The sequence below is a fragment of the Pelophylax lessonae genome, assembly GCF_965119305.1.
Source record: "Pelophylax lessonae genome assembly, chromosome: 2".
Classification (NCBI taxonomy): domain Eukaryota; kingdom Metazoa; phylum Chordata; class Amphibia; order Anura; family Ranidae; genus Pelophylax; species Pelophylax lessonae.
In genome coordinates, this window is record NC_138769.1 from 688,292,278 (window position 1) to 688,307,805 (window position 15,528).

At 42.9% G+C, this 15,528-nt stretch overlaps 1 protein-coding gene across 4 annotated transcripts in view; it reads right to left on the reverse strand.

The window, feature by feature from the left end:
• The window catches only part of FAT3 (FAT atypical cadherin 3), a 1,063,130-nt gene that overhangs the window by 184,986 nt on the left and 862,616 nt on the right, over positions 1-15,528 (reverse strand). For all 4 annotated transcript variants that reach the window (XM_082246652.1, XM_082246650.1, XM_082246651.1 and 1 more), the window contains 2 exons: positions 13,178-13,453; positions 11,075-11,285 (listed from right to left, as the gene is read on the reverse strand). In XM_082246652.1, the coding sequence (XP_082102778.1) occupies positions 11,075-11,285; positions 13,178-13,453 (487 nt within the window). The remainder of the gene's footprint in view (positions 1-11,074; positions 11,286-13,177; positions 13,454-15,528) is intronic.

Sequence of the window (15,528 nt, forward strand, 5' to 3'; positions counted from 1 at the left end):
GCACTTTACAATGTATATGGGGACAGCCCAATTACAATACAGTTCAATACAGAAGAAAAAGGAGGGCCCTACGCATGGAGCTTACAATCTAAAGGGAAAGGGGAGGTGGTACAAAAGGCAATAGCTGCAGGGGATGATCTGATGAAGGTAACTCGAATACAGTTCTTGGGTGGATTTGGGGTAGGCTTCCCTGAATAAGGTTTTCAAGTGTAGCATCCTCCTCGGTAGGTGCTAGGAAAAGCATAGTTTTGCTCTGCCGGCTTATCAGGGGAGCCTGATCAGTAGTTAGGCCTGTTACATGTGTCCATATGTGATTCACTTGGTCTGAGGGAGTGTCCCCACTGTATCCAATTGGGAAGCCTGTTGGACAGTGGAGGAAACTCAGCCAGTGACACATGCTTTTGTGGCTGTCCCAGAGGGTTGGCACAGAAGTGATGCATCCTGGGATAGGTCATAAAAGCCAGAGGCACATGTGACAGGGTGTCTTTGGGCAGGAAGCCAGGTCGCAGGAGGAGGGTGACGGCTATTCTCTCCTCCTGTCTGCAAGGAAGGTGGTCACAGGAAGTCGGCTGAGTGAGTGAGAGTGTGGGGCTGAGCCATGAGGTCCAGGAGGCTGACAAGTGGAGCTGGGAGCAGAGCAACCTGAGGAAAAAAGTACCAGGGAGCTTGCCAGGGGTTTGCCCAGGAAGGGGACCACTCCAGCGAGGTGTCAGTGGACAGGAGTTCAGCACACACAACCAGTGAGAAAGGGGGTGCCAAGTCTGACCCTGAAGAGTAACTTAGAAAGAGTCCATGTTCTTCATCTTCACTTCAGTGGCAAAGTGAAGCAGCGGCCTTGCCACATTCTGCAATCAGTTGTCCTCTGAAATTGTGCATAGTTCAAGTTGGAGTATCCCACTCAACCCTTCTCCCATCCAAGTTCTAAAATAAAATACAAAACCCAAATCCCCTGGACCGTTAATTGTTTGAGCCAAGCACTAAAGTGATAAGATTCTATGGACAGTTGCTATGGGTAACCCAGGGGGAATCCAATCTCAGCAGCTCCCTAGGCGGTATTGCTACACAAGGATCGCCTAAAGGGGGACAGGGTAGGAGTTGACTGGACATACTGGGGCAGGGAGTTCCAGAGGATGAGAGAAGCTCTGGAGATGTCCTGGAGGCGACCATGGGGGGAGGTAACTTGGGAGCTAGAGAGCAGGAGGTCTTGGAAGGAGCAGAGAGGACAATTTGGACGATATACTACTAGTACATAACAGACTTACCTGTAAAGTAGATCCCTCCCACGCAGCACTGTCACGGATCCCTGGCGCTGCCATCTTCACCTGGTCTTTCTTCTGGGTTCTCGGGCTCCGGCTGTATGAATGGCCAGAGCCGCGGAGAGGTCACTTCCGCACATGAGCGCAGGAGTTTTCGGCTCGAGTGGACGGCAGGAGGATGCCGCCCCTTCCGAGCGCATGTGCCGGTACCGTCACCGGCTGTATGTTTGGTAAATATCTCCTAAATGGTGCAAGTTTAGGAGATATTCACTGTGTCTACAGGTAAGCCTTATTATAATATACCCAAAACCCAGGAGCGTATCCCAAAACTTTTAGGCCCCTTTCACACAGGCGGACCGTTCAGATCCGCCTGTTCGTTTTTTTGGCGCATCTGAACGGTCCCCCCATGCATTCCTATGGGGCGTCGGATGTCAGCTGAGACATGTCCGCTGACATCCGACCCAATCCGATCCGTCAAATCTGGACGGATAGAAACCCTATTTTCCATCCGTCCAGCGGATCGGATCGGAGGGGATCGTATGAGAACGGACCGACGGTCCGTTCCCATCCAATTTCCCCCATAGAGATGCATGGGGAACTGACAGCTGTGTCTCCGCACACAGCGTGGAGACACAGCTGTCATCCTCCTGCTCAGCGGGGGATCGGCGGCTCGATCCCCCGCTGAGAAAAAGGGAATCCGTCCGACGGACTCAGTGTGTGAAAGGGACCTTATTCAATACAGACCCCCAGTCTCAGTCAAATTGAGACAAACATCATTAGCATTGTCCTTAAATTTTAAAACGATTGTACTCTCTGTTTATCTCGCCCACCCGATACACTCCCCCAGACCACAAAGAGCATCGCTTGCTGTGACATTTAGAAAATGTCAGTGATTTCACAAAATTTGTCCAAAGTGTGAAATGGAAACTGTGAAGTCGAAGTGTTTTCTGATAACATTTGAAGATACAGAGATCTGTAGTAATTAAACTTTCAAAAGTTCATTGTGCAAGCTGTGAGACATCTGCAGAGCAATAAAAAGAATACAATTTGTCATTTGGCTTTAAAAAAAAAATTAATTTCATATATTAAAAAAGGAGCACGGTTTCATTTACACAAAGGCCTACAGCTGCTTCCTCGTAGGCACACATATGCTTTTAATAAAAATTAATGCTTTTTTTTTCTACTGGACGGGGCTCTGCACCCAGATGAAGCAAAAACTGATGTGTTGAGCAGTCTGATGATTACTGTTTATTGTCTGATCTTTTTATTACTTATGTTTATCCTGTGAGTCTATCCGCTAAAAGTGAAAATTTATTATGGATTGGATTGCACATTAGTCACTGCAGGAAGCCCACTATATGTTTGTTATGTATACCCATTTACACAGGCGACCTATTTTGTTTTTCTTTTAAATATTTCTTACGTTTTAGCTGTTTCTCAGGAGAGGGGTGTCATGGCTGACTGCAAGGTTTTTTGAACAATGGAAGAGTGAGCCTGTCCCAAGTCTGTCCTAATTAACCACTTGCCCCTCTGAAAATTTAACCCTCTTCATGACCAGGCCATTTTTTGTGATAGTGCACTGTGTTACTTACCATAAAAATTGCAGAGCCGTGCAACGCTGTACCCAAATAAAATTGATGTCATTATTTTCCCACAAATAGAGCTTTCTTTTGGCGGTATTTGCTCACCTCTGCATTTTTTAATTTTGTGCTATAAACAGGTCGCGCCCGGGGAAGCCTGCACAGTACTCCACCGTGAGACAGCCCTTCTTTACACTTGTGTGGCCATTGATTCACTTCAGGTTCGCATAGTTTGTGGAAGGAGTATTTCTTCCACTACTACTTTGTCCTATATCTTCAATACTATAATAAAGAACACCATGCGAATCCCAGATACCTGTACATCTTTTGGTCACCTACCCTGTGGGATCCTTGAGAGATAGGTTATCGAGGGCTTCAACACAATAATATTCAATCAAGCACTTTAATTCCATCGGGCTTTATTACTGCCGCTTACACCTTTCCCCGTTCCCATTATAAGGATGTTGTAGGGAATTGCTTTATTCTAGCCCCTTCCCTTATTGGCGTGCTCCTTCTTAGTGCTGCGACTTCCTCAAATCGCAGCATCCTTATACATATGCGGTTATGAACTCCCGGAAACCTGACACGTGAAATGTACCCCAACTGACCTTTCAGATAAAGGGTTGTCACCCGCAAACGCGTCAAGGTCTTGGGAGATCTTTCACGCCTTCGTTGTTCAGTTTTCCGATATGATGTATCATCACCGCATTGTATATTGTATTGTTTTTAACTCACAATGTATGCTAATTAATATAACATTCTCTCTACATTTGAATACATTTATACCATTGATTTTTTATTTAAATTTTGCTTATACTCTTATTACTACTTTGATGGTCCTTTGCCTAAAAAGTCCCGCACATAGGGGAACCTTTTCTTGCCACATAATATTAGGGATGTCGGCAAACCTCCATCTAGACACCACCGCCCGAGCATAATCCACATAAAAAAAAGACCAACATTTTGGTCTTTATATCCAATAAAATATCCAATATATCCAATAAAAAATTGTAAAAAATAAAAATTCTTAATAAATTTAGGCCAATATGTATTCTGCTACATAGTTTTGGTAAAAAAAAATCCCAATAAGCGTATATTGATTGGTTTAAGCAAATGTTATAACATCTACAAACTATGGGATACATTTATAAGAGCTTTTATTAATTTTCTTTTTTATACTAGTAATGGCGGAGATCAACGACTGCGATATTACGGCAGACATTCTGAAACTAACTGACACTTTTGACACTTTTTGGGGACCAGTGACACTAATACATTGCTAAAAAATATACGCTGTCACTGTACTAATGACACTGGCAGGAAAGGGGTTAACATCTAGGACAATCAACTGGTTAACTGTATGCCTAGCCAGTGTTTGGGTTTTCTATGTGTGGTGCTTTCACTAGGCGAAAAAATGGATTTGAGTCCCTGCTTTGCAGGAACACAGAATCCATCCCTCCCCCCTGTCAGGACAGGGATCTGCCTTGTTCACGTAAGCAGATCCCCATTCTGTGCAGTTTACCGATGATCGGCGGGTGCCGGTGGACATCCAGTGCCCGGCTTCTGCAGATTGTCTTCTGCTGTGATTTAATTTTGAAATTCACCATTATTTAGCATTTATACACTGAACAAAATTATAAACTCCACACTTTTGTTTTTGCCCCCATATTTCATGAGCTGAACTCAAAGATATTTTATCAGAAAGTAAAAAGATTGTTTTTTTTTTTTCAAAATTGTCTGCCTCAGAGGTGATTAAATACCACCAAAAGAAAGCTCTATTCGTGGGAAAAAAAAAGGATATAAATTTTATTTGTGTACAGCGTCGTACAACCTTGCAATTGTCAGTTAAAGTAACGCAGTGCCGTATCACAAAAAATGGCCTGGTCATTAACCACTTGCCGACCGCCGCACGACTATTTACGGCGGCGCTCAGCCCCTCACAGGCAAAGCGACGTAGGGCTACGTCACTAGCCTGTGAGGCTCTAGGGAGCTCCCGCGCGGTCAAGGACTCTCCCGCGCGTGTGCCCGGCTGACATCGCGCGATCGTCCGTTACACCGGGAGAAAGGCAGGCGGCTAATGTAAACAAAGCCGCCTGTCAGTCTCCCCTGTGTAAGAATGGTGATCATACGGTTCTGCTATGTAGGACCGTTGATCTCTGTTCTTACACCTCAAGCCACAGCCAATCACAGTTAGAAACACGCCCCTAGGGACACACTTAACCCCTCCCTCTCAAAAAAAAGTTAACACCTTCACTGCCAGTGTCATTTTTACTGTAACAGTGCATATGTATAGCACTGATTACTGTAGTAATGTCACTGGTAACCCCAAAAGTGTCAAAAATGTCTGTCAAGGGTCCGATCTGTCTGCCCCAATGTCGCAGTCCTGCAAAAAAAAATCGCAGATCGCCGCCATTACGCGTTAAAAAAAAAAACAACAAAAATGACAAAAATCTTTCCCTTTGTTAGTAAACGCAATAACTTTTGCGCAAACCAATCAAAATACGCTTTTTGCGATTTTTTTTACCAAACATATGGTAAAAAAAAAAATTGGCCTAAAATGTTAAAAAATTTTGATTTTTACATTTTTTTGGGGGGAAAATTAAAAAAAATGTGAAAAATATTGTTATTTTTGCAAAATTTACACTCTTTTTTTGTTTATAGCGCATGATCAAAAAAATCGCACAGGTGATCAAATACCATCAAAAGAAAGCTCTGTTTGTGGGAAAAAAAGGACGTCAAATTTGTTTAGGTACAGCGTCGCACGACCGTGCAATTGTCCGTTAAAGTCACGCAATGCCGAATCGCAAAATAGGCCCTGGTCAGGAAGGGGGTAAAATTTTCCGGGGCTTAAGTGGTTAAGGGTGGTAATTCTTCCAGACCTGAAGTGGTTAAAGTGGCTGTAAACTTCAGACATGAAATATGAACAAAAAATATCCCTCTATTGTGTGTATTTGTCTCAATCCAGAGCACTGTCTTTTTTATCTGTTACCTCCTTTCTCTGCTATCAACATCAATTACTTCTGACAAGTTTCCCTGACATCAAGAGGTAATAAGGGTACAGGGGAGAGAGCTCCAGCACACAGCCTGTGATTGACAGCCTCAGTTCTGTTCCTGTGTGCTGCATGAAAAGGGGGGGGGGTGTCCCTTCCCTCCAATCAGCTCCCACTAAGCTCTGCAGATTTAACTTCAGCTCTCTGCTCCCTGTTTTCTGAAATCTCAGACCACATTATAAATTCTGAACTTTGAACTGCTGTAGAGAACAGAAGACAGCAGATAAACAGGTACAACGTATGGAGGAGGGTTTGTTGCATTTCTGTTTATCACCTGATGCCAGTCACTTAAAATTAAAGGAATCCAAACATGTATTAGAATGTCGAATCCTTACCTACCCCTGATGACTAAACTCTCTGCAGCTCTGGGATCCCTCCAGCAGCAGGTAACAGGGCATGATCTTTGCTGATCGGCAGACCCAGCCAACCAGCAGCTCTTCCTGTCCCTCTCATTTTGCAGAAATCACATGACTGATATTTATTTACTTACTTTTTGTAAAGGGGTAGCAGGACGAAGAAAAAGGTTTATTATTATGTGTGTACAAGAACTAAAAATGGGCTATTTCTTTACCCCCCCCTGCTGTCTACCGTCATGTTCTCCATTACATGGGTACACTAATAAAGCCTCAAGGCGCACTTATTACAAACAAATAGACAATTACATGCATGGCTGGGGTCCCAGACTTTGATTGGCTGTAACAGGCATTTAATAACTATACCATACAGGGTTGTGGTCTTGTTCCAAGTGGCAATATAGAATTTCCTGCCTAGCACAATGCCGCAGATATAAGCTGAGCACAACAAATGATTTCCTCCTCTACAGATGGCTTTCAAAACATGTTTGAGGGAAACAAGAGAATAGCGCTCTGTATTTTAAGAGAGATTTATATATCTATACATGTAAATACGCAGAAAAGCCAGAAACCCAATAAGCTGCAGTGGGCTCATGGGTTGTTATTTGAGGTTTCAGTTTTTCCTCTGGAGTACACTGAATAAAAATAGGAGAATAAAAACGGCATGCCGATGAAGCACTAATAGACAAATAAAAAATGAGACATTCCACCTTAAAAACCCCAGAGAATAGTTTTCATTTTCCCTTTGTACTTGTTTAAAGCAACTCCAGCATTAAACACTAGAAAAGACCTCCAATTCTAAAGCCAGGGTAGGAGCTGAGTTTTAGTACATGGCCATGCCATGCAAGAATCCTAATGGTAGCGGGACTGAACCAGTTTTTGGACCCTGATAGGAGTGAAGTTTGTGAAAGTTGGGTTTGGTATATAAGGTTTCATCACATCTGGTATCTGGGGTATTGACACCTCGGGGGTTGGATTTGTGTCCTAGTCATTTCTTTGTAGTCCTGTATGTGACGCTCCCTGGCCACAGTCATCTGGACCAGTTATCACTGTTGCTGACACATCTGCCAGTACTTCAGCTTCTTTCCACTCCCTGGCAACAAGTGAACAAAGGAGAGTCTGAGGAGGAGAGGAGAAAGAGTTGACCAGAGGACGCAGGGAACTTTGACAAGGCTGCAGTTGCAGCCACAGCCATGGTGGGAGGAGATCCAGCTCCCTGCCCAGGATACAAGACCCTATGATTGGCTAAAGTGCACCTGGGAAAGAAGGAGCCCATCCTTGAAGAATAGAAAAACTGCTGGGAGCATCTTGGAACTGCGGAGGATGTAGTCTTCAGGAGACAGCCTTTATTAGGTAGATAATTGTATGGGACTATAAGTCCCAGAAGGACGGTGTGCTGTTGCAAGGAGGGAAAGGAATAAGAAGGCTCAAGGCAGTCTCACATGGGGAATGAGAGGTGACTACTAGAGGGTGCCGCTGGATGAAAAGCGCTGCTGCTGCCAGAGCTTGCCGTGGTGTCGGAGTGGGAGGAGGAGAGATCCAGTGGGCTAAAGGAAAGAGGCCTCACTGATACAGAGCCCAGAGTCACTGCCAACGCCACAGGTTCTGGTCATCAGAGGGCAGAAGGAGGCCACAGCTCAAGGACCTTACAGCTTCTAACATTGACTTTAGTTAGGACCCATCCCCCTAGATACAGGTACAAAAAAATTTGGACCTTTCATTGTTTTGTTGTATTGTACAAATCTGTTTTACCTTGTAAATCATTGGGGTTGCCTTTTTTTTCTTTTTTTTAATGCTGCATTATGGGGTGTATAGCCCAAATAAATCCTCTTTTTGTAGCCTTGGTTTGTCAGAGGGTGTGGCATTGGAATTAGGGTACCCATACATCAACAGCTCCTTCGGGGAAGGTACATCACTCTACGCTCTCACATTTCATTAAAGTGGAGTTCCACCCATTTTCGTAACTTTAGATGTATGTAATCCCCTTTAAAATGACTTTTACCAATGGAAACTTTTTTTTTTTTTGCTAGTAAATACCTTCTTGTTTATTCCTCCTCTCCTCACTTCCGGGTCTGATCGGCGATGACGTCATTCGGCGATTCGCAGTGGCTGCTGGGATGTATTCCATGCCAGAAATCTCGTAGTATTACACAGGAGCTGAGCTGTACTGTGTATATTGAGGCCGAGACCTGCCCCGCCTCTGCCCCGCCTCTGCCCTGCCTCCTCTCAGTGAGCTGTACTGTATGTATTGTATTCAGGACATGCTCTTCCCCGCCTTCTCTCAGTGAGCTCAGTGAGGATATAATGCTTTCAGTCCTCGCTCACTGAAAGGAGGCGGGCGTAGGCGGGGCAGAGCACGGCCTGAATACAATACATACAGTACAACTCACTGAGAGGAGGCGGGGCGGAGGCGGGGCAGAGCACGGCCTCAATACACACAGTACAGCTCAGCTCCTGTGTAATGCTGCAAGATTTCTGGCATGGAATACATCCCAGCACCCACTGCGAATCTCCGAAATGACGTCATCGCCGATCGGACCCGGAAGTGAGGAGAGGAGGAATAAACAAGAAAATAAGGTATTTACTAGCAAAAAAAAAGTTTCCATTGGTAAAAGGGGATTACATACATCTATGTAATCCAACGTATTAAAAATGGGTGGAACTCCACTTTAAGAGTGGAGCTAAGAATTTCAAACCTTCATCTGTTCTGAATTGTATACATTTCAAAATGTGATATCTAGTAGACTTGGTTTTAATTCTTCTGTCTCCTGTTCTACTGGTAATAGGCAAATAAACAATGAGTTCCAGCAAGAGTATAGGTGCTGACGATAGATATTTAACAGTAGACAGTAGGCTTGTAAAGGTTGGTGTAATGTGTAATATTTCACTACATCTGGGATCTGGGGTATAGATGATTAGAGAGGGTCTTAATGTGCCCTGTACATTTCCTCACATTTCAGTATGCTTGGGGCTTATGAGTCTAAGCCTGCAGAAGCTCTAAATTGTATAAAAACCAATATGTTAGATCTGGTAGGCCTTTGCAGTGCCACTGCTGTCTCCATTTCTACTGGTACTAGGCAAAGCTGCATCAAGAGCCAGGCAGGAGTATATGTTCCAGGAGTTCATCCGTGGACCTGGGTGGTGTTGGGGTTATCAAGTCTAAAAGGCAAATGTCATTTAATTCTCACCTTACTATGAATGTCTCTATTCAGACTCCACAATGATAGATTTCCACCTTCATTAGAGGTCATGTGACCAAATGCCTAGGCTTTTGGCTGTTTGGTCAACATTGGAGTCAACCTGAAGCAGCATATTCTTGAGGGTAATGGAGGTACTTCACCCTGTTACTCTTTTTTTATTCATCCAATCAAATATGTTAACATAAGTCAATGCCCATTTTTGGCAAAATATACAGCCCACAACAATTAACGGGTAAGGCCACACAAAAGCTAAATTGAATTTACAGGTGTCAAAGAGGGGGCTGAATCACCTGTCAGCATCATGCCCTGTCCATGACCATGTTTCATGCCAACAGACAGACCTTTAATAAAACCTGGTACACATGGTAAGTATTTTTTTTTTTTTTCGCTCACCCCAGCTGGCTGAACAGAAAACAAAACTGAAGAGCTTACGAGGAGCTCGCTGTTCTAACTATGCAATGTTACTACAGCAATCTCCTCGCTGTGCTATTGTGTTCTGACATGGGAACTGCCCCTCCACCAGAACACACTGATCAGTGCTGGCAGCCATTGCCAGCCGATCGGCTGCTGGTTTTCAAGCATACTCATTTGACAGAAGCCGGTTGTGAGATCGGCTTCTGTCAAACAAGGACCTGTACACACGGGCCAAATGTCGGCCGGTTTCTACTGTACCGTCTTTCCCTGGGCCAGCTTGGCACAATACAATACAAGGGCTAAGCAGCTGCAAAGAATTCAGTTAATCACTTGTTCATCCATCTATAAGCTTTATTCTGCTGGTTTCAAGCATTCTCATTTGACAGAAGCCGATCCTGAGATCAGCTCTGTCAAACAAGGACTGGTACACATGGGCCAAATGTCGGCCGGTTTCAACTGTACTGTCTTCCCCTGAGCCAGCTTGGCACAATACAATACAAGGGTTAGGCAGCAGAAAATAATTCAGTTAATCACTTGGTTATCAATCTATAAGCTTTATGTACAGGCAGAAGACTGAAGTCTATGCAGATGACTAACACTTCCACAGTACTTTGCTTAGCTGGTTCAGAAAAAGTCAGGAAAGCCATGAAATCACAGTGCTGCCATTTGCTAAAATAAAAACATCAGATCTAAAGTCTACATATTTAATTAGTATTGCAATTTATTGGATTCTAATCATGGGGGGGGGTCAGCATGTGGGCGTTACTTAAGGCAGTTTGCATGTAAATGATGCTTCCTGCCCAGGAACTTTCACTTCTCCATATAGACATCCACCCATCATTGCATTTTTATATGTGCATAACTTCCCCCAAGAACTACCCTACTACTTGCATCAAAGCAGAAGGCTACTAAGTGGAGGACTAAGGCAGGGAGCTGTGAGGTTTTTGATAAATTGTGTACATCCTCCTACCCATTTCTCCCACCACCCTTGATCTGCCTGTATTGCCTAGCAAAGCGACAGTGACATGATATCACAAAGCCAAAAATAAGCTTGTTAATGGAAACAGAAATGTTTTATTTAAAATTAGCAGGTTGACAGGGGTGGGGGCCAGGAAAGATAACATTAAAGCCAGTTAAACTTTAGTTTTAACTTTACAGTAGCTACTAAAACATAAATGTTTGTTTTCAATAGATTGACATCTTAAGGTACAATGACCTTACCTGTCTCAATAGAATAAATGAGTTCTGAATTTTCTCCTTTGTCTCTGTCCAGGGCAGTGACTTGTATAACAGCAGAGCCGATAGCAGCGGATTCGAACACGGAGGCCTCGTATAATGGGCTGGTGAAGTACGGACTGTGGTCATTAGCATCTTCCACTGTAATCATAACACGAGCCAGATTGCGGCGGTACGGGAACTCCTGATCTTTGACCTTTTATAAATAATCAAGAAAAGCAATGCATTATTAATATGCTCAGCATCGAACAGAAATCCAGTAGCAGGTCAGTGGGAAGATTATTACCTGGCTTCTGTCATTTCACCATCCAACTTTTTTACTTTCTTTAAAATATGTTTTCTAAAGTATACTTATGTTAAACCTATATTATACAAGACAAATCACTTGTCTTAGTTATGCCTGTAAAGGGTCTCATTTATCCAGGGTCATAGTATAGCTAGTAGTAATTAGTCACCTTCAATTGGACTTGTGTAAGGCCACTTTCACACCAGAGGACTGATCGGGTAAGCCTGTCAGTTTTTCCCAATCGGACCACCCATTGATCTTTATGGGGCAGCAGATGTCAGCAGGCATGTGTCCACTGACACCGGCCAGGCATCCAACCTAAAAAATAGACTTATTGCGATACATTCGCCATCCGTCCAGTGGATCAGATCAACTAAAAATCAGATGGCAACGGACATGCAGTCCATTTCCATCCAACAGCCTCATAGAGGACAGCGGGCTCTGACCATGTACTCTCTGCATAGCGGAGTGGACACAAACCTGTCATCTGCCTGCTCCGTGGTGATCAGCACAGAGATCCCCGCTGAGCAGGTGGATTCCGCTTGGATGGATCCGCTCTATCTGAAAGGGGCATAATATTTTCTCTTTGAGGATCATCAACTGCCTTGACACATTCATATAAGCTGATTTAAAGTGACCCCCTCGTTATATTTACCTTTCATAGGAAAGCTGTCCATGTAAATGGAGACTAAAATTTTTACCTCTCCTGATTGACACTCTTGGACGTGTTTTGAAGTGGATTTTTTAAGATCCAATTGGTGTTCAGAAGGAATGGTGTGAAGTATTTACAGTCTTCTTTTCTTGGGATAGCTTGAAAGTTTAGTATAGCAACAGGGTTACTTTAGAGGAACTGAGTTACCCATGTAGCTAAGAATACTGGGGTAAGTTCCTGACATGCATTAGAATTAGCTGCTTGGATAGGCAGTGTCAATTCTTAAAGCCTCATTCCAGGTTAGCCAGCCACACTAGAAGAATATCAGGGGAAATATTAGAGCCAACAAAGCAAACCTGGCTCTTTTAGGTTACCTTGATAGACTGCCCTCTTTACTGCTGAGGAATCTTATCTTCTTGCGCTCCTCTGCCACCACATTTACCACTCAGTTACCAAATCCATGAAATGCCCAGTACTACAAGGTATGGGAGATCATGTGGCATTCTATTTCACGTACAGTTCAGCTCCAGAGAGGTCAAGGTCCAGGTGTGAGCAAAAGTAGATTTGTGCATGCAGTCCTTAACTGTTGCTGCACCATCTCAGAATGGTGCAGAGACCCAAGTATGTAAGTAGGGTGGCAAGGAGCAGTAGGGAAAGCATGAAGTCCAAGTGGGAAGCAATATTCAATGGAAAGGCAAAATCCAGCTCCGACCATGGTGACCTCACAGCAAACCTACAGTCTACATCTTCCATAGTGAGTACATGCACACAGATTGCTGTAAGGCAAACTGGCAGTCAAATGATAAACACTAAGCCACTGCCTTGCAATTAGCAGCAGCATTGTCAGCTTGCTATGTGCACTTTTTTAGTTCGTCATTGGGCTTTCTAACTGGTAGGCCACCCAATGGACAACTACAGGAGTGCATAAAGCAGACTAACAACACCGATCTTACATGTGAGGCAGTGACTAATGTTGTCAGTCTACAACAGGAAGTGTAGTTACTGGCAGGATCTCCAGTTAAAAAAGATATACAAAACATTAAGAAAAAAAAATTGCTTTAGAAAATGCATGATGTCAATTATACCAAAAAAAAAAAAAAAAAAAAAGATTTAGAGATTACACATATCTCAAAATGGTCCCAGATCTTACCATAATGGTAAGAGTGTGATGGGCCTGGGTTTCATGGTCCAGCCGTTCTGCTGTGTAGAGTGTGCCTGTGTTAGGATCAATGCGGAACTTCTTCATACTCATTGGGTCGATGCTGCTGTGGACAATGTAACTTAGTTTGTGGTTCTCATCTTTATCTGTGGCTTTGATCTGTAGAATCTCAGTTTCTGGTAAGACGTCTTCTGAGATGGTGGCCTCATAACTGGATTGGGCAAACTCTGGACCATTATCATTGTTGTCAAGAACTCGAATGAGAACCTAAAAGGCAAAGAAACAAAAGCATTCATATTTTAACAGTAATATTACAAAGTATGCATGATATTCGTCTCCAACAAGTATTCCAAGAACCAAGTAACATTTCCTGATGAAAATTGCTGAAATTACCTCCTTTGAGATATTTATTATTCACAGTAGACTTTAGAGAAAAATGTACTGAATTAAAGCTGAGCTTCAGGCAAACAGCTAAATACATAAATTAGATACATATAAGGAGCTGTTTTATGTGCCAACCTGTTTGTATTTCTATCCATGAACTACTTAAAACTAGTTTAAACAACTCTGCCACACGGCATAACCAGGTGGATGATACAAATATACCTGAAACATTTATAGAAGGGATAGAAGGTGTAGAAGGGATACAGTGGTGTCCTCACTCCAACCCAAGTCTGCTGATTGAGCAATGAAAGACCAGCAGGAGACCGATGAGGTCATCTCTCTGCTCAAGGGATCTTTCTCTACATTGCAGCATGTTTCTTGTTCATCATATTTGCATGCAGTGCACTTGAATGTCTCCTAGTCCTGTCTTTTCTACCCCTATTTTGAGTGCTACGGTATTGCGGATAGCAAGAGGTTGAGCAAATAAAAATTTGGATATTTATACTAGCTGCATTAAAAAAAATGATTGTGATGATTTATTAATGAAAAGAGAACTGAATTAATTTATGTCCTCAGTTCAGCTTATGCACTAGTTAGGAAAATGTAGCATAATTAGTAGCAGATAAAAGTGGCAATACACATGTGATTATTATTATTATTTTTATTATACAGGATTTATATAGCGCCAATAGTTTGCGCAGCGCTTTACAATGTGAGGGAAGACAATACAGTTACAATACAATTCAATACAGGAGGAACTAGAGGGCCCTGCTCGTTAGGGCTTACAATCTAGAACATGCCGCTAGTCTAGGCTAAGGACTAGGCTGTGTAGGGCTGATACTGACTGCTTATGCCTGTTGAAAAAAACGAAACGCATAACTACAGCCCAAAATAACAAAATCAAAATTAGAAGTCGAATACGTTGATGCAGGCATCATATCAGTTCTTTGAGAGCCGGTGGACGGCTTTCTTGTAACAGAAATCCTAGTGGTTCACTAGATCTCCCCCCCTCCTGTGGCTTTCTCAGGTTCACCCGTCCCACCGGGAGACCCGAGCAACCAGCCGGAGCATCCGTTGGCTGATCGGAGAGCCAAACAAAGCCCAGATCGGCTTTGATCGGCTCTCGGCTATGGTAACCCGGAAGCGATGACCTAACAACACTTTCGGTTTAGCTGAATGCTTTTTAGGGCAGAGGAAGGATTTGGGGTCTTTTATCTTCATTTTACCTAAAAAAATATTGAGAAAAAAAATAAAAAAATAAAAGCAACAGTGTTAAAAAAAAAAAGAAAGAAGAATTGAAAAAAAAAATATGAAAGTTCGTGCTTGTGCTCAAAAGCAAATGCACGTGTCAGTTGCACATGCATGCAAACAGCAATCGTCCAACACATGTGAGGTATCACCGTAGATGTCAGATTGTGGGCAGTAATCCTAGCACTAAACCTCCTCTGAAAGGTTGGGTTCACACTTATGCGAATTGAATGCAGCCTAAATCTAAAGTGGTAACCTGTGAAAGCTTTTAAAGCGTTGCCTAGGGAATAGTAACATTTACGTTGTTTGTCACAGTTGCATGGGCCTGCGCAATTTTAAAGCGTAACATGTTTGGTATCTGTTTACTCGGTGTAACATCATATTTTATATTTTAACAAAAAAAATGGGTTATTGTGTTTTTTTGCGTTAACATTTTAAAAAAGTGTATTTTTTTGTGAAAAAATTGCGTTAGAATATCTGCTTTGCAAATATCATTGCAAAACCTCCCAATTTTTCTAGGGCCTCTGCAAAAAAAAAAAAAAAATATATATATATATACAGGGCTCAAAATTTCAAGTCCTGAGCTACTAGCCAGGCCTTAAGAGTTACTCGCCACTTGTTGCCCCACCCAAACCCTACCCTGCGCCGCCCCTAAACACGCCCTCATAAAATATCTCATAAAATGACACTGTTAAATGTTTTTATTCAGA